This window comes from Scleropages formosus, chromosome 22, assembly GCF_900964775.1.
Source record: "Scleropages formosus chromosome 22, fSclFor1.1, whole genome shotgun sequence".
Taxonomy (NCBI): Eukaryota; Metazoa; Chordata; class Actinopteri; order Osteoglossiformes; family Osteoglossidae; genus Scleropages; species Scleropages formosus.
The window spans coordinates 4,902,235-4,920,940 of NC_041827.1; the positions used below are offsets into that span (position 1 = coordinate 4,902,235).

General features: G+C 44.7%; 1 protein-coding gene across 2 annotated transcripts in view; it reads left to right on the forward strand.

The window, feature by feature from the left end:
- Nucleotides 1-18,706, forward strand: part of foxj3 (forkhead box J3) — an 83,836-nt gene that overhangs the window by 21,304 nt on the left and 43,826 nt on the right. For both annotated transcript variants that reach the window (XM_018725839.2, XM_018725840.2), the window contains exon 2: nucleotides 11,209-11,632. In XM_018725839.2, the coding sequence (XP_018581355.1) occupies nucleotides 11,312-11,632 (321 nt within the window). In that variant the 5' untranslated portion in view covers nucleotides 11,209-11,311. The remainder of the gene's footprint in view (nucleotides 1-11,208; nucleotides 11,633-18,706) is intronic.

The following is an 18,706-nucleotide window of genomic DNA, read 5'->3' on the forward strand; positions in this document are numbered from 1 at the left end:
TTGGACTTGCTGTCAGTTAAAATGCTCCGTCTGCGGTCTGATGTGCTGCAAGCTTTTGAATCAATTATCTGTAGCCAACCCCAACGGACGTTTTCACTGAATAGCCTTGTTCATATCTTTTTATTAACGTGCCCTTTGTAGGGTTTATAAAAGCCTGGAGATGTCTCAGGAATTTTGCCAAACCAGAAAGGAAATGACTTTATCCGGCTCCTGTGTAGCAATGAGGATCTTAAACGTGAGCAGTGAACAATTGTGTGGTAAAGAAAAACTGGGAAGGCTGTTGTTAGTGATGTCTGCTAATCATTTGTCCTCCTTTCAATGGTGTATGTGTGTAGTTCTTCATAGTGTTAGTGGCTGCATTTCTTCTGGAGTTTTAAGAAACCAGTTGTTAAATGCAGTATGTGTGTTGAATATAGGTATATTGGACATGTTTGCAGTTAGTAAATTCGGCTCAATTTCTCATGTAGAATGAGTCTCGATCTGCTACAAGGATTTCTCCCGTCATTATTTTCAAGTGTTTCAATGTTTTGGGTTTTTTTTGCAAGGAGGATCTAACACACAAATGTCAAGTCAAGCCATATCACGACACTGCTTAGTTTCTTTTGTACTATTTACTCACAGCATTTTTGTCTGCCATACGAAGAGCTTGTGCTGAAAACGTAGTGTGGCTGCGTTCTGTGACAAAGGGACTGTCAGGCCCCAGCTATTCTGAAAATAAAAATTCCCTTTTGCTCTCCAGTTGCATTCTTAGTTTTCTCTTGAATTGCTTCATGGTGATCCAATTCTGTTACAAAGTGCTGAACATCACACCTCTGCTGTTTTGTATGTTCTTCATCATTTGGTTTTTAAAGTGGCCAGCTGCGTAAATTTGAAGTTTTTAATTTTAAGTCAGACTAGGGTTCTTCTCACTAAACAGTGCCAGTTGTTGGACCATGTTAGTCCAAAGTATCCCTTTCTGTCCATTGATAAAGATGGCTTCAGAAGGACACTGGAGACAGATTTCTGGAGCAACACAGTACATCAGCCCAGACAGAGTTTGGTGGCATTCACTTCCAGCAGAGTTTGTCCTAGGTACTGGCTACCTAGTGAGTGATGAGCAGCTGTTTGTGAATGGAGCGTTGTGGGAAGTGGTTTCAGGGGGACCGATTGATTTAAGAAGCCCTTTCTCTGCAAAGACAGCAGCAGCAAATAGTTGTTAGGATAACTGTCAGCTGTTCAGAATTGAGGAAATTGGAAATTGATATCTGGCTGGTCCAGTGATGGAACATTTTCCACGGTATCTACCGAAAAGGTGTTCCTGAAACGTTTTAATGGTTCATCACCTCGTGCACTTAAGAGTGGAAATTGCATGACAACGGTTGCTAATTCTCCATTGCCTGAAGGATATTTTATAGCAACAGCAGTAGAAACTATTACTCCACTATAATATCACTGCCACATCCACGCCCCTGAAGAGAAAAAAAAAAAAAAAATTCTTTTTGGAAACCACAAAGATTGAAACTATTTGGCCTTATGGAACAACGAGGGAGGAGCTTTGCCAATAGGTAAATAAGCAATGCCTGCATTCTTTTTTCTTTTAGGTGCTATATCTTCCTAAATTGCCAATGCCAGAGGTCTGTGGCTGAGCTCTGTGGCTACAGTCTTGCCAGGCTTGAGCTTTCCCTTGGGGCAAATCAAAAAGCAGCCTAGCTGCAGAGGTCATGCTAATGTGTTCCGCTTCTCTCGTTTCAATGAAAGGTTTTATTGTTTCCTGTCTTTAATACAAATCAGAGCGAGGTACAGAAAAACCCAGTCCAATTGTTTGGAAGCAGCTGCAACCTGGCTGAGCTGCTCCTCGTGCCCACTGCTGGTGGAGCTCACTCATCTGTGTCAATTCCTGCAGGAGAACCTGCAAAGATGATCAAAGATGAGGTGTTGCTGTGGCCGTCCCTAGGAAACAAATGGACTCGACAGGGAAATAGTGAAATTAACGGTTGAGATGAACAGCGAATAATTAGCCCCTAACACATGAAGTCGTATAAGATTCAATTGCGTTTCAGCTGAGTGACATAAACTGACCTGTGGCAGATCTGATGTTGTTCCTGCTTTGGCCTTGCTGTACATCTCTTCATGGTTTTAATTTTAGGTACAAAGCTCTTTGATGTGGTCACATTTTCCTCCTTAGGCTGCATACTTACATTTTTAAGCCGCTAGTAGTAATATTAATCTATGCATGGGCATGCCTCAGTCCACTTTTTCTTAAAGAATCAAAATGTGGCACTGTCTTATTTTCAGTCTGAGTGATCCGGTCCTGTTAAATGGTACTTCCTGTTCAGAGAAGTATAGGCTTATTAACCTCTTTTCCCTGACTCGGGATGATGCCTAGAATCAACTTAGTGCTTCCTACATCATCTCTTACAAATCAGCTCGGGAGCTGTGTGCTCTCCCTGTTACTCCAGGAGACACACAGTCACGTCCCAGTCAACTACCAGTGGTTTGTTTGCAGCTGGCTCTGTTGTCAACTGTCTACCACAGCACTCATCCCATTCTCTCAACTCCATCACCTTCCTCTAAACTGCAGTGGCCATAATGAAGTTGTTTTCTCCAGAACAAATGTTGAAGCCTGTTACTCTCAGAACTGACTTGTATCAGCCTACTGTGTGACTTATGTAAGTTTCCATGAAAAAGAGCATCGTTGGGTTGTCCTGGAATTCTCAGGTATGCTGTGTTTGACATCTCATTCCTAATAAGTCCACTTATATCATTGAATACCACACTTTTATGACAAAAGAAGGAACTTCTGACTTGCGGCTAAACTTGCTAATCTCCCTCTTATGCTCCCCCAGTTGAGTAACCATGAACTACAGAGTATTAATGTCCAGGGAAAGGGCCATAGTTTTACTCATGTTACTGCAGTAGTGCACTTCCTGTTGTATTGATTCTTGCACCTTCCAGTTAAGGCCATCTTTTCTCAAACTCCAGAACTCACCGGCTCTATTTTTTTTCCATATCAGTCTAATATATTAGCCATTATAATGTTTTGTTCACGACCATTTAGAATTTTTATGGCATCTTGCTGTGTTGTGCTCCGACTGCTGGGATTATGCATCATTAAAGAATGACTTCCCCTTGATGCAGAATTTGGTTGTATCTGCTTGACAGTTGGCATTTCCCTCATCCCCTTTGACTGTAGTGGCAGCTTGGTTGGCAGTAAGACCAATACCGCTGTAAATGGCTGTTTCAAAGAAACGAGAGTCTGACGGTGTAGGCGACTCCGCCCATGCCGCACAGAGGTTTTCGTCTTGGTTTGGTCAGCGGCTGCAGGAATTCCCCTTTGCATGCTGGGAACTCCCTCCACGTGACTCATTCATACATTTCTAAGATTAACCCTCTTGTTGATCTCAAGTCTATTGCTGAGCATCTTCAAACCTACCAGCCATTTTGCTGAGTTTTTCCTAATGGCACATGGTTTTTCTATGCTGAATTCCAAAGCTCTTTACGTTTATTCATTTAGCTGATGCCTTACAGTGTTAATCTACATACAATATACTTATTTGTACCACTTGGTAATTTTACTGGAGCAATTTTAGAGCAAGTACCTTGCTACAGCCAGAGGTGAGATTCAAACCTATGACCTTCATGTCCAAAGGTAACAGCTCTAAACGTTATTAGCTGTCCCATACCTTTAAACCTACTACATACCTACCTTAATTTACTGTCAAACATTTTTCTAGGTTAAAGATGTCTATGTATATGTACATTTATTTTAAACAAGTACATTGGAATTTGACTAACAGGAATCTGATATCTCAGCAGTTATAAAAGTCTCAGGTATTACATTTATGATTTGCACACCTCATGCTTGCTAGCGGCTCCCTTTTCCATTTCAAGCCTCTGACTGTGCCTGTATGTCGTGTCCGTGTCCCACCTTCTATTAAACGGTCAACCACCTCTTGGTTTCATCTAACTTCTGAAGATGTGAAAAAGTTTTCAGAAAGAGAGGAATCACAGCAGACAAATGTAGGACCCGCACAAAGCAGAAGCGTGGCCCAGGGAATCAAAGAGCAGGTTTTATCAGCTTAATGATGCTGTGGCAGCCAGTTCTGTCAGGCGGAAAAATATTTAATATGCCGTTAATTATTTCTGAGATTGGATATCGATTATAATGCAAAACGGTTTTAATTATAGCCCATGTGTTAATGCCGTCCCAGGAATAGTGGGTACGAGGCCCACGTGAAAAACAGGGAAGATCCATTTGAACTGGAGCCAGTGACGCTAATGAAATCTTTTTTTTTGTTGTTCAGATGAAATGGAGAATGGGGTTTTGTGTTTGAAACGATGAGATGCAGATATGGTGGAGATGGACCGAGAGAAGGTGTGATGACGAAGTCAAGGAACTGTGTGAAATGCACAAACTTGTGATTATATGTTTAATTCCTTTAAAGCCAGGAGGGAATGAAAATGTCAAAATAGTTGCTTAGAAATTGGGCAGATTGGCGCTTGTCTGCCGTTGTCTAATATCTGTACTCTACGCTACCTCAGTTTTAATGGGCTGCTTTTTAAAGCTTTACATTTAAGCATGCGGAGTTCATTCTGTCTCGATTTACTTGTGATACGGTTGACTCATTAGCGTGGAGGTGAACGGCCATTAGGCGGTAACTCTGGAGACGTAGAGTACCTGTTGAGTGCAGTACCAGGCTGTGGATTTAACTGGTCTAAGAAGCTTGAGGGACACCTGCCTTCAGTGCTGTGCACACACCAGACGTGCACCATGCTATGATTAGGTTCTCCAGCTGGGAGTTACCTCCCTCCCTCTTCCCTGTCCAGTCTCAAATAGGCTTCTACCTCACAGGAAGGATGTCTCCAATTACCGACCTGCCGGCCTAGCAAGGACATGCTCGGCAAGCAGACGTGCCCATTCCAATTGCAGCTCGTGTATTTCCTCTCCTCGCTGCCGTGCTCTGTATGGCAGCCTCAACAGCAGTGGCTGACTGCTGAGGAAGTCTGTCCAGTATCCCCACATGGCATAATTACCATTGCATTTCAGATTCAGATTCCTTTCTCCTCGTTGGAGGTGTTTATGGGACTCCATCTGCATTCTGCATGTAACCAAATCTGCATTTTTACAGCCTGTGGTTCTCTCTTCATACCTCTCTTATGGTCATGGGGTTTGACTGTGTACTGCTGTTCAGAGGCCTCCCCTTGACTTTGTGCCCCCCACTGTCTTATGAGCACTGGTTGATACTGCCCTCCTATTTTTTTGGACTGAGGGAGCTCATGCAGTTCAGGATTGAAGTACCCACATGGACTTCTCCATCCAGCATCAATAAAGGGGAATGCATGGTTACTGTGAGACATTTCCCAGACAGATGTAGGCCCTTGCAGTCTAACACACACACATAAGGTATATCAGGGAAGGGTGTCACTGTTTCACTCCACTTAGAGACTAAGCTGATCTTCCAATTAAGTTTCACAGAAGAGCGATTACAGAGGAGGCACCTCTGCCAGTGATATAACCATAGATGGGATGATGGAACCTGCATGTGCTGTGGACCATGGTGGGAACCCATCCCTCCTACCCACTTTCTCGTCTGCTGGCTAAATGCAAGACCTGCAGTCCAGTGAACAGCCTTGGAGTTGAGCTGTCACTCCAATGAAGGCACCGATTGACAGAATGTTTCTTAAAAAAAAAAAGTGGTGGGAAAAATAATGATTGGGTAATTAATCTTCTCTTCCTTTGGGTGGTTTCAGTGGAACCATTAAGCCTTTAATGGAGAGAGAAGACTGACATTTAAAGCCGTCGCTGTTACCTATTTTTCCATTTAATGGAGATGAGTCGTGATACACAATTACAATCCTCACGTGGCATTACAGAAGAAAGACGTTGCTATTTTAGTTACTGAATTTGAAATAGCTCCCTAAGTCCTTGCCTCAGGGTTTGGAAAAAGTGAGGAATCTCCCACTGAATGGAGGTGTAGGTGAGAGGCTTCCCTGCCCCTCCTGTCTGGCTCTTCACAATCGCTAAGAAAACACACACTTCTCAACAACACTGTTGACATGTAAGGTATGACTCCAGATGCCAGGCCCTGTTACTAGGTTACATCATTGTTATTGTTATTGTGAATCTGAAAGCCAGTTCCTAGGGAGCGGACGTAAGACCTCTTAGTGTTTCTTGTACCTTGGTCAAGATGCTCCACACACCGCATGTTCTCTTTAGTTCTCACTCCTGGGCTTTGTGAATTGCATTGCGAGAAGTTTTTCGTTCTCCTTGAGCAACTAAGCTGTCAGTTGAACTCATTTCCCCTAAATTAAGTAAATTACCTTTCTTTCCCTGTATCGAGGTTGCTTGTGGTTTGAAGATTATGGGAAAACTGTGCATACCCAGGTTTGAAAACCTCTCATCTGTGACATCAAAGAGCATGGCCCTTTCCCTCACTTGCATAGACTCAGTGCTGGATGGGCACAGAGCAAAAAGTGATAGTCGCCCAAATAAACACCTTCTTTATACTACCATTTAGCCTCATTTGCTGTGACAAATTGCTCTGGGCTGTATTTGCTATTCCTTGGCTGAAGCAAGAATCATAAGTTTGGTGCGTGGGCTATTAACCTTAAATCAGCTTCCCCCCGCCCTTTTTGCTCATTCAAGGCAAGGTTGACAACGGCTTGTTGGGAGGAAAGGGGATTGATTGAGAAAATTGGCTGAGTGTCACTCACCCCCAGGTACAGCACCTGTCAGAACTGCAGTTGTGAGCTGCTAAAGTGGATTAGGATTCTGAGCCAGGCTTGTGTTAGTCTGCACGCTGAACATGAATGAGACAGTGGTTTGTCTCTGTGCATTGAGGAGAGTGGGTTTTTTTTTTCTTTTTTTTTCCTCTTTTTTTTTTTTTTTTTTTTTTTTTTTTTTTTTTTTTTTTTTTTTTTTGTGCGTTGCTGTGTTTTTGAACTCTTCCTAAAATGCGAGCCATCAATGCCGGGTTTTTATCCGGGCTTTAGTGGAAAGATAAGATAGAGATGTATTGGAAGGGAGTGTCATCCCTGTTAAATCGCACAGGGATTTACCAAAGCTGATGCTGGAATATTCTTGAAATGTGAATTTTCATTGTCAGGTGCAAAAATTGAAGACCACCTCTTGATTTTTGTCTGCATCTTTTTTAATTTCATTCTCTAAGCCAGCAAATGATGTTCACTTTCAAGAATATGCAATTATGTTGAAAGGGTGAGTGTTGTAGGTTATAGTTTTCTCAGCTCTTTACCAGAGTATATAATGAAAAGACACATCGGAACATGCTGACTGAACTGAGGAAACTAAAATACTGTATGTGGTCATTTTTAAAAGGAACTATTCATCATTCTCCCTTGCTTTATTTGTGACATTGAATCGCAGTCGTCAGACTTGCGCTGTTATATGGACTAATTCACAACTTGGAATAATGTCCTTTCTTTCAAAAGTCCTCACACAAGTGCCCACAGAAAGATGAAGGATTGTGTGTGTGTGTGGGGAGGGGAGATCCAATGTTATTGAGGAAACAATGAAATGCCGTTAAGCCTGAATGGGCCTACAGCTGCTGTGTGTGTCGGAAGTGTTACTCACGGAGGTGGGGTAAACTCGGTGGCCAGTGCGCGCTGCCTTGGCTGGCCACCCCTAGCCTGGCTGCACCTTCCCCTCCTTGGTTGGTCTGGTGACACCCAGTTCCCAGAAACACACATTGGAGCCATGACTGGGACAAGCAGATGAGAGCAGAGAACATGGGGAGGTGTCCTATGTTTAAAATTTCTGACTTGACGCAGCCCTACATTTTTTTTTTTTTTTCCCCCCCCCCCCCCTCCCCTGCACGAACTCTCCTTCACTTACAATGCAGTTGACATTGTACAAAGTCCTCTTTTCCTTCTAACTCCACTTGGATTGTATGCGTTTTTTTTTAAACAGTATGTTCTCCTGGATTATTCATCTCCTCACCTATCGTGCTCTCCAGGAAACATGGAGAAGCTGAGCGGCTGCTAGACCGTCTTGATAAATATGTTATGAAATCATAGTGGAAGCTGTGTGCTGCCTTGAGCGAGTGCTTGGTTATCAGAGCTGCGCTACAAACTTGGCTCTTTCACATGTCCCCAGGCGTCGGGTGCCCTCTGACCCCTCCGTCTCCATTCTTTTCTTCGGGACTGCAAATTGGGGGTGCCGGCATCACCTCTGTACATGTCTTCGTGACGTTATCTTCACTTGGCCTAATACATACAAAGGTTAAAGTTCTGTTACTGTTACATACTATTACATGTTAAATGAAATAGTGTGGGGGGGCGCGGTGGCGCAGTGGGTTGGGCCACAGTCCTGCTCTCCGGTGGGTCTGGGGTTCGAGTCCCGCTTAGGTTGCCTTGCGGCGGACTGGCGTCCCGTCCTGGGTGTGTCCCCTTCCTCCTCCGGCCTTACGCCCTGCGTTGCCGGGTTAGGCTCCGGTTCCCCGTGACCCCGTATGGGACAAGCGGTTCTGAAAGTGTGTGTGTGTGTGTGAAATAGTGTGACAGATCTTTTGTCTTACAGCTAGTAATTCTATCCCTATTTAGATATGTTTTTTCCCCCCTCTGGCTATTTTCTTGTGATGCTAGATCAATATCCTTGTAGTATGCGTTGTAGTTCTGACATCTTCTAATTATTATAATAATTGTAGAAATAGTTTTTTTGTGGAAACAGTTAGTGTGCTCACTTACTTGAATCTTTTCACATAGTGTTAGCTATATGGGTAAGAAACCGTGCTTTCTGTGTTAAATAGCATGTAGAAATCAGTATGGGTTGTCCTGTTACTGCGACCCCAGATGATATGCTTGAAGATAATTCATGCAAATATTGTTTCTTTACCACAGTGAAAGTCAGTGCATTGTCTTGTTTTTAATGTTTATTTTCTTATCCCATTCAGGAGATTTCTGAAAGCAGTGTGGACAATACAGACATAAATGCATATCTGTGTGTGACAGTAGAATGTAATTAATTCTGCTAATTCTGGACAGCACTCTTTGCTCGTGTACCTGACCTGAATCTGAACTTGAAAGCTCTGTGCGGACTCTCATTCTTTCGCGACTAAGTTATAGGTCTCGAATTTGAAATGTGTGAATGTATTGAATGGGTGGTCAGTACTGTGAGTGCTCAACAGCAGTAAGACTGTGTTTCTGGGGCTGGGTGGAAATGTCAGAACCAGCACTGAACTGGAAGGATGGCGGTTCAAAGCTTGACACAAATGAGAGCTTGGGGTTAATGACACTATGAAGTTGAGCTTGCAAACTGAGAGCATGAGGAGAGCGACTATCCCAGCATGTTTGTTTGAGGGGCTGCGATCTGCCGATAGGTGTGTTTTTCTATGCGTTTGCTGACTGGAGGAAGGGACGAGGGAGCAGAATACTCATGGGAAAATCATGTACTCTTTGAATAAAGCATTATGCACTTATTAAGTATTAAATCACACAGGTTCATATCCAACGTGTTCCGTTCCTGTAGATGATCTGTCTTGTGCACAAACAGGTATACGTCTGCATATCCGTTACTCTCATTTTTCTCAAAAATCAGTTCTTGTCCTGAATCCTAGGACTATGGCATGATTAACAAATGCTCAGATTTGTATGTCATTACACTGTTAAAGAATTAGTTCATGATTGAGAGAAGTGGTAGGCTGGCCTGTGTGAAATTGTTCAACAGGCATGATCGAGTACATCCAGTTGCCATTGTTCGCACTCTCAGTGGATCTTCCCGTTCAGGTGCGCCTGTATTTTGAATAACGTGTACATCAGGTTGAGTGTGTGCATGTGTTCTCATGGCTTCTGGCTCCACAGCACACCTCTGTTCAGTGCCCTCCGACTTCAGTCGCTCTTGTGTCCATCGATGGCCTTCAGGGAGAACTGCTGAGCAGCATGTTTGGTGAATGGTGGAGAATGGAAATGACAGGAGCATCTCCAGAACAGCGCTTCCTGTAGAACCTTGGCAGGCCACTGTGCTCATACAAACCTGACTGAAATATTAACTGTCTTTATGTCCTCCTGTTAGGTTAAGCATGGCCTGGTCTTGTCCACCATATTTAAGTGGGGGAAACTACTGCTGTTAAGCAGGTCGTGACTCACTTTTTATTGAAATCACACGGCCTGTTTTTATCTGCGTCACTAATCACTAATAGGTAAGTTCGATGAGGGGCAATATGAAATGACATGTTGGTAGTTGGAGGATCATTGTGTCTCGGGGTGATTCAGGGGCTCCTTGCCCTCTGGGCAGCAGATGGAGGAACCGGGTGTCAAAGTATTCATCAACTTGTGTTTTTTCTCTCTGTTTTTTGCAAAGTGGGTGTATTCAAGCCATACTGCCGTCTGTGCGTGAACATGTCAGATTTTCTGGCCTTTCCTCAGCAGGAAGTGCATGAGCGCTCAAGTCCAGCCCATTTCTCTTTTCTGAGTACACGCAGAGTCTAAATTCCTCCCGAGCCATTCCCCCATTTGGCTGCCAGTTGTGAAAACAATTCCGTAGCTTTTACTCACTCCATGTCTCAGGTTACAGGTCTGAGTCAGCTGGGCTGAGTGTGACGGCGGTGGGAGGTAGGACACTGGAGGGAGGCGGGCGGGGGTTGCCCGGATCATAGGCTGTGGTTGCTTAGAGTTGCAGAGTATAGAGGAGTTCTGTGCCGGTGTGTGCTTAGTTCAGATTTTATGAACACTGTCCGTCTCTTCCCCGCCCCCGCTTGAACACAAAGTGGAACAGAACCCTTCCCACTTGCAGGTCCTTAGGTTCTGCTGAAGGTTTGTTCCAAAAGGAAAATGAAAACAGGATGGTTGTACTCATTTCTTAAATTTGCTGTGATTTCTTGGATAGTTTGGCTCTGATCCACCATTCTCCAGTGCTTCCTAGGCATTAGGCAAGTTTGCAGTATGGAGATGTTGGCCATTCTCTCACTGTCACGCAGGCCAGTGGAAAGGCTCTGAACCACAAACCACATGAAAGTGTGAAACTGAATAAATAGCGATGGCTATGAGTGGGCACGCCATGGAGAAAGTAAAACACAAATGAAACAATGAGTATTTCCTTGATTGCCCAACACCGCTCCCCTCAGTTTTGAGGGTTGGGGCTCCGCCTTACCTCTGAAGGGAATTTGGAGTCCGAATGTGCACAAGCTCGTGGTTCAGATTCCTGTTGTGTTCTGGCTCTCTGTGTTGTGAGGATAAGCTGACCGTTCAACCCTCCATCTTCCTTTTTTATTTCAGACCCCAGAAGCCTTGTGGGTCTAGAGGACCCCCTCTACACTCGTCCCTCTTCTTCCACCCATTGTGCCCTTCCAGCGCCCTCAGTCCTCCCCCAGCAGTCGCCATGACGTCAGAGCTGGAGAGCAGCCTGACCTCCATGGACTGGCTACCCCAACTAACCATGCGGGCAGCCATCCAGAAGGCGGACGGCCAGGGTGGCCACGGGCCGGGAGCGGCCAAGAAGGGTGCCCTGCTGGACCCTAGCACCACGCTGGACCAGGAGGAGGCACAGCAGCACAAGGATGGCAAGCCACCTTACAGCTATGCCAGCCTCATCACCTTCGCCATCAACAGTTCCCCCAAGAAGAAGATGACCCTTAGTGAGATCTACCAGTGGATCTGTGACAACTTCCCCTACTACAGGGAGGCAGGCAGCGGCTGGAAGGTAAGAGTTGCCAGAGTGGAGCAAAAATGAGTGAGGAGGATTGTGAAGCAAAGACCAACACCTTTATTCCAGTTGGCCTTATGCCTTCATTCCAGAAGGATATCAATGACACAAAGGAAGTTGTGTGTATCACTGGGGGTTGCAGTAACCTGCTTCAGTTCAGTCTGTCCGGTTTGATTTGTTGAAAACTGTTCAGCACCATTCCTTAAGGCAAGGTTTGAACTTGGTGATATTCCATGTTGCACACGCACCGCTGGCTATGGGACACTGGTGTTTTTCGGTTGAGACGTTAACATCTCTGAATGAACAAATACAATTTGAAGTACTCTAAGTTACACCATACTTAGCTCTGTGCATGGAGAAGTACTCCAGGTCAGTGTACACGGAAGGAGTCAATGACTTGATGTCTGTAATGGGGCTGCTACAGAGCGACGTGCCAGTGCTGTATTACTCTGCTAAGGCAGACAGGAAACTCATACGTGCACACCAATGCATAAAACTGCAGTGCAGATTGCTCTTCTGAAAGCTCAGCGCACGTCATTGTGGAAGCACAGAATCTAGTCCGACTTTGTTGGTCATGAAAGCAGGAGTATTGCTTGTAATTATTGAGACAAGATGTTTGCGTGATGGATAAGGGGCCTGGCATTTTTGCCTAACTGACCATTCAGCGCATGACCTATGTGTCTTTGTCAGTCAGACCAGGTATATGTCCTTTTTAACAGTTATACCACCCTTCACATTGGGCCTTGCTAACCACAGAGGCTTATGGAGAACATTTAAACCGCTGAGGTTCCTTAGAATGAAGTCTGATCAGGTATTTGTTTTGTGAATTATGCGTTTAAATTACATCTGGGTCCTTCAGATTTATTTGCAGATATGAAAATGGCTGATTGGTTTTTTTGGAAATGGTTTTAGAGTGTTCAGTCTTTTTTTTTTGGTCCATGATGATGTGTAATTAAGGAGGAAAATTTTAATTGGAGGAAGGTGAGGGGAGGTCAAAATGGAATGTGTGACTTGGGTCCTTGCATCATTTCACAAGTCCAGTTAAGATATATTGCCTCCTTTATTTTCCCTTTGCATTTGCTGTCTCCTGTGTCTGTCTGTTTTGTCTTTAAATCTCCAAAGGCAGTAAAGTAAGTGGGGGGGGGGGCTATGTGTTTACAAGTATGTTTGTACTTAAGTGTGAAAATTTGGGTATATATGAAGCTTTGTCAGTGCATAATATGGATGTGTGATACTTTTGGGTTTGTTGGCGTGTTTGTTATATGCATTGGGTGTGTCGTGTGCTGAGGGGGTTGTGGATCAGGGTGCGTTTACTGCTCCCACAGCACCCCCCACCTCTTTGCTTCCCCGGAGACGACAGCAGCTGAAATTTCCAACCCAGCGCACGCACTCGTCTGCTCTCTATGATAATACAGGCTGCGCGGAGGAGATGAAGCCAGGCTAATCCGAACAGAGGCAACTCATTTAATCATCTCAATAGGACTCCATTAGCCAACTCTTTTAAGAAATATCAATAAGTGCTGTCAATAAGAAAAGATAATTCATCAAGGTCAAAAAACATTAAAGCGATATTAGGCAAGCGGATATGCAGAGAGCGTCCGTGAGCCACCAATTAGATTCCATGGATAAAGCTATATGCATCCTCTCAGGCTCTCAAAAGGAGTTTGTCGAATTGTAGGACTGAAAAGGCATGCAGCGTTTTATAATTAGGCCATATGGACCTGTATGATTGCACCCGAGTTGGCTCTGAAGTTAGCGAAAGGCAGTGACTTGTGCCGGCAGCATAATAGGCTGCTCCAAGGATCCTGATGCCTGCGGAATTGGAGGAGTTGCCCTATATTTGCTTTAGAATAAAGGCTTCCCTTGAGCTTTTAGCACGGTTGCCGCTTCCCCGCCGGAGATTGGCACATGAGGGAGACGGCACTACTTTAAACGTTAACGAAGTGGGACGCTCACCTGGCGGGGTTTAATCCCACTGGAGTGCGTGCTTGGAATTGCTAAGTCTACTCTTTGCTTGTTTGCTGTTGAAGCCTTAGTCTTTCTGCCCTAAGGCAAAAAGGCCCTTTCTGCAGAGAGACAAGAAGCTCTGACTGTGAGATGCTCTTTGGGTACACATGCCACGTTCATTTCGCGCCACTGTGGTGCAGAGAGCAGCCTCCACGTCTGCAAGAGCTTGTGTTCACTACAACTGGCAACACAAGGCTGCTTGTGTGTCTGTCCACCCTATTCACCGAAATGTAGAACTCAAATTGGCTGCAGAAGGCCAGTAAAACCACCCCACCCCTTCATGTTTAGGAAGCCTCAACGCTGGCTGTCAAAAGCTCTTGCTGTTGATGGGACAGTTAACACTATCTAAGCTTTTGGCTGCAGGTCAGCCTCTGAGTTTAAGAAATTGACACCTCTCTGGCCTCGGCTGCTGGTAATGAGTTCAGGGCTGTATGATCTGGTCTTGTTTTTGTTGGTTTTACCGCCTGTGCCAGTGGTTCAAGCTTTCCTTTTTGATAGTATAGCCAACAACAACCCACTGCATTAGTCTGCATCCCTTAGCGATGCTTATAAACCCCCCACTAAAGGCACTAAATGCGTGTATATTAGAGGATTACTCAGCACCCCATCTGTACCAAAGCTCTTGTTATCTTCCAAGTTCTTAAATCTCTGTCTGCTAAACAATGTAATAATCCCGATAGAGATCAGAATGCACTCTGATCAGGGAATGAAAGAAACATGAGGTCAGGGCCAAGAGGTGGACACTCTGGGTTTCTGGTCTCACTTGCTGCCCCCTTTGTTATGGCTCGACAGATCTGTAGTGGGTATTTCACCTCTCTTGATCCCCTTCCTCCAAATACCACAGACTTCCCACTGGAGACAAACATGCAGACGTTCACCCAAAGAATTCCCTGCGAGGGCTCTCTGGAGAAGGAGATGCCAAACAAAACAGTAAGCAGTTCTCAACCAGCTGAAACATACCTGTGGTGTTTTTTTGTTCTTTGGAATTAACGGTTTGTACAGCCATCCATACAGGCCTTGCACGCACACGACCACTCGTTGTTCACGCACTGGAGTGCAGTCGAACAGGCGTCAGTCTTTGAGCTGCAGTCTGACGTTTCGTAGCCTTTTCTGCTGCTGTTAATTGCTAAATGCAGACATGGTGACCGGGTCTGCTGGTATTTAAACACTATGTGCGCTCTTGGCCACTTCAGAGGGCCTGGACCCCAGCCTGTTTGATCCCATTACAAAATGCAAATACCCAGCAGCCTAAACAGATCAAAGGTTGGGTTTAGAAATTTGGGCATCCCAAATATAATAATGTGAGCCCGGGGCACTTTCAACTTTTTAATAAGTGATTTAGGGAACTGGTGGTGCTTCGGGCCATCTATTCACTTTGGAGATAATGTTGCAGCTCATAAATAACTTAACAGTGAAAATCAGAACTCAGTTGACAGCATTTAAATCTACTTGCACAGGTAACAGCATCGGCGCTCTTCCTGCTATCTCTTGGCCCAAGCTTGCTTTGCTGGAGCTTGAATCTTGAAGTGTGAAATTACTGCAGCACTTGACTCTCTGATGCCCTCTTTTCGCTCTCTCAGCCTGTGTCATTATTTTAATGCTGTTAAACCTGCAGTTTACATATTAACTGATAGCTAATATTGAATAATGCAGTAGCTGTCAGTGTTAGATATGTGTATAAATTATATATATGTCTGCATAGAGAGTGATATGTGTTAAAGTTGTTGGTAGGTGGTTGACTCAAACCTAGTAATAACTCGCTAGAGTTAACTATTTTACTAAACCTCGTGTGGCCTGCCGGCTTGCTTTGTTTCCAGCCTTTTTTGTTTCTGAGCTGTTAAAAATAGAAAAGTGGGTGTGTGAATCCAGGCTTTGTGTGCGTGTGTGTGTGGCAGACGTGATGGTGATTCACGTGGCAGCCGGTTTGATCCTGCTGCGACGTGGGTCTCTGTTAGGAGGTCTTCCTGGCCCTGCTTGCCCACCTGCCTGCCAGCGCCGCCTCCACTTCTGTGGCACAGTCCGCTCCTCCTTTCCCCTCCTGCTTAGGCACACGTACTCCTCTACCTATGCTTTTTAGTCTACTCCTTTTCTGCTTGTGCGTGTGCTGCCGCATCCTGTACTCAGTCTACTCGTCATAAGACCCCGCGCCCGTATGTGCCTCCTCACTCGATTTCTTTCCTCCGGCGTCTCTGCTGTCCACCTGCTTCCATTTGTGTCACCTCTGATGTCACCTTCTGCAAAGAGGGTGCTTTTGTACAGCAGAGCACCTTTATCCCTGGGAGGTACCAGTCCCTGGGATTTGTGGGTGTCATGGACGCCTGCAAATTTGAAGCTCTAATCAATGTAGGCTCTCCCTCGAAGGAGAAAATTAAAAGCCCTTGGCCATTGAGATCACTCTCTCCCTATTGCCTGTGGGTGCCTGTCAAGATGCCCTGTTGCTTTCATCATCATTCACACTGTGTGACAGCTATGGGGGTCCATTTGGGGGGGGGGGGAAATGTAAATAAATAATTAAAGCTGGTGCTTTTGAGATGTGCTTGGAATGCGCACCGGCACATCCACTCTGCGGGGAACGATGGCGTTAAGCGGTACCTTGCTAGCGGTTCATCTTTATTCATTCATTGGTTGTCTGTGGACTCAAAGCACTCCTGCTGGGCTGGGGTCATGACAAGGGGTGATAATGAAGGGAATGTTGTAGAAGTTCTTTGGATTTACATTTGTATGCATCTTGGCTTTTTAAAGGTTGCATTCCAGTATGTTACAATGATTTGTTCAAATGATTGGTTTGTTTTTTAGTGCTTGGATGGTTAATGTGCACACCCGTTCTTCAGGAGGACTTGCTGAACTTGTTCTTTTTTTTTTTTTTTTCCTTCTGGCACTGCTGTTTATTCGGAGTTTGAGGGGTCAGTGCTGATGGGTCTGTAGAGTTAATATAAGTTTAATAGTGGGGGGTGAGAGGGGAGGTGAGAAAATAGTGACTTTTCCAGAGTTCCCTGTCCATGTGGTGACTGAGATCATCACCTCCAACGGCCTGTGCCCACACTTTCTTAGATCTGGTACAAGTTTGTCGGCCTGGAAATAACAGCAGTGTGGGGAAAATCACTCGCTGTATATTTAACATTATGAACTGGGAGGAATTTTCAAAACAACCCATAAAACTGGAAATCTCATTAGTTCTCAGGTTCTTTTGTAGGAAAGAAATTGGTGCATAAAACTGAAGGGCTTCAAGGGTTGCGGGATGGGGAAGCAGAGGGGGTGCGAGTACACTAAGTCCAACAAGCCCTGAATCTGTAAGCTTGGTATAACAACTGGGAAGTGTTTGGATAGTGTCTTCACTAGCAGCAGTTTGTTTCCTCATTGGTACGTTGGTCCAATGTCATTACACGACTATACATATGCAGTGACATATACTGTATATAGTGGATACATTGGAGATGTACAGTATATTATATGTACACATAGACATTGACATTTTATGTATAAATGTGCACACCCCTTCTTCAGGAGGACTTGCTGAACTTGTTCTTTTTTTTCCTTCTGGCACTGCTGTTTATTCGGAGTGTGTGTGTGTGTGTATAGATATATATGTGTATATGCTGCTGGTCGTGTAGTGGTTTCAGCTGCTGCCTTTGGACCCAAAGGTCGCAAGTTCGAGTCTCACCTCCAGCTGTAGTACCCTTTAGCAAGGTACTTGCCCTGAAATTGCTCCAGTAAAAACAACTCTGCTGTACAAATAGGTAAATAATTGTAGGTTGATTAACACTGTAAGTCACTTTGGAGAGAAGCATCAGCTAAATGAAGTAATGTAAATTCTTAGTCGCAGACATTTCTGTTATATTCTTCAAGCTGTAAATATTCTTTTATGCTTGAATTTTGACATTTAAATATCATATTTTGCGAAAAATCATTGAGATTCCTATTTTAATTCCTCAGCTGTTTTTAATAAAACCGCTGAGGAATGTAAAAATAAATAGGTATTAGTGTAAATTTGTTTTTATTTCAGCTTCTATGTCCACAAATAGCGTATTGTCTGGGGAAGGGGTCTCCGTTTTTATGTCACGACTGCACTCGGGCACAGCCCCGGTACCGCGGTACAGTTATGAATGCTTTTAATACAACGGGTCCTTGGAAATCACCTTTAACCCTGAATCGACTCAACTAAAGATGCCCATTTCCCCACCCCATCATGCCCCCTACTCTATGGCTGCTGCCTGGTCCCTTGGGCCTCTGCTGTGTGCCAGGCAATAGCTGTCGCTGCAGGAAGCTCATCGTAACTTTGCTACACTCCCTATGCTCTACTTCTCGAAAGCTTCATGCTCCATAGACATTTCTGCTGTAAAACTGCCTGAATTTATTCTTTTTGTCTGTCTTTTGCCAAGCGCAGGTTTTGCATTTGATTTCCGTCACGTTCACCCTCTCTGCGTCCCACAGCGTCTCCTGGCCTTTGTGTGATTTAATTAATAAGAGCCATAACTGAAGTGGTTCGCTGTCCCTGCAGAGGTGCCTTACCTGGTACTTTGCTCTGCGTTCATTTGTTGGCTCTTGGAGTGCTTTCTGCAGGATGGTGTTTGGCTCTGGCTTGCAAGTGGAGAAAATGTTGGTGGGGGGAAGGGAGCTGCATGCCTGTGTCTAAGGTGAGCCTCCCTCATTCTTCATTCGTATCCTTTCTAATGTGGGGAAAAACTGCTACGGTGTTACCTACACTGTTAATCTTCAGAAAATACAAAAATTGCTGGACCTTTGAGGCGGACTAGAGTATAGGGCAAAATCCAGTCTGCACAGTTGCATGGGCCGAGAATCAGCTTTTCCAGCAGTTACAACTGCATGTACGACTTGTCTTTGTTTCACGTAATTCTTTGGACGTCTTTCGCTTGGTCTTACTTAGCCTTTCTCCTCCATGTTGCCGTAGCACTTAGTAGCGTTGAATATGTCTTCTGTGAAAGTTCAGCAGACATTAATGTACAAGTGCTTTTGTGACTGCAGAGTTGCTGCCTCTGTAGCTGGCTGTGTAGCAACAGAAGACGACCTCATCGTGAAACGCACACGTGCAGCAGCAGCGACACA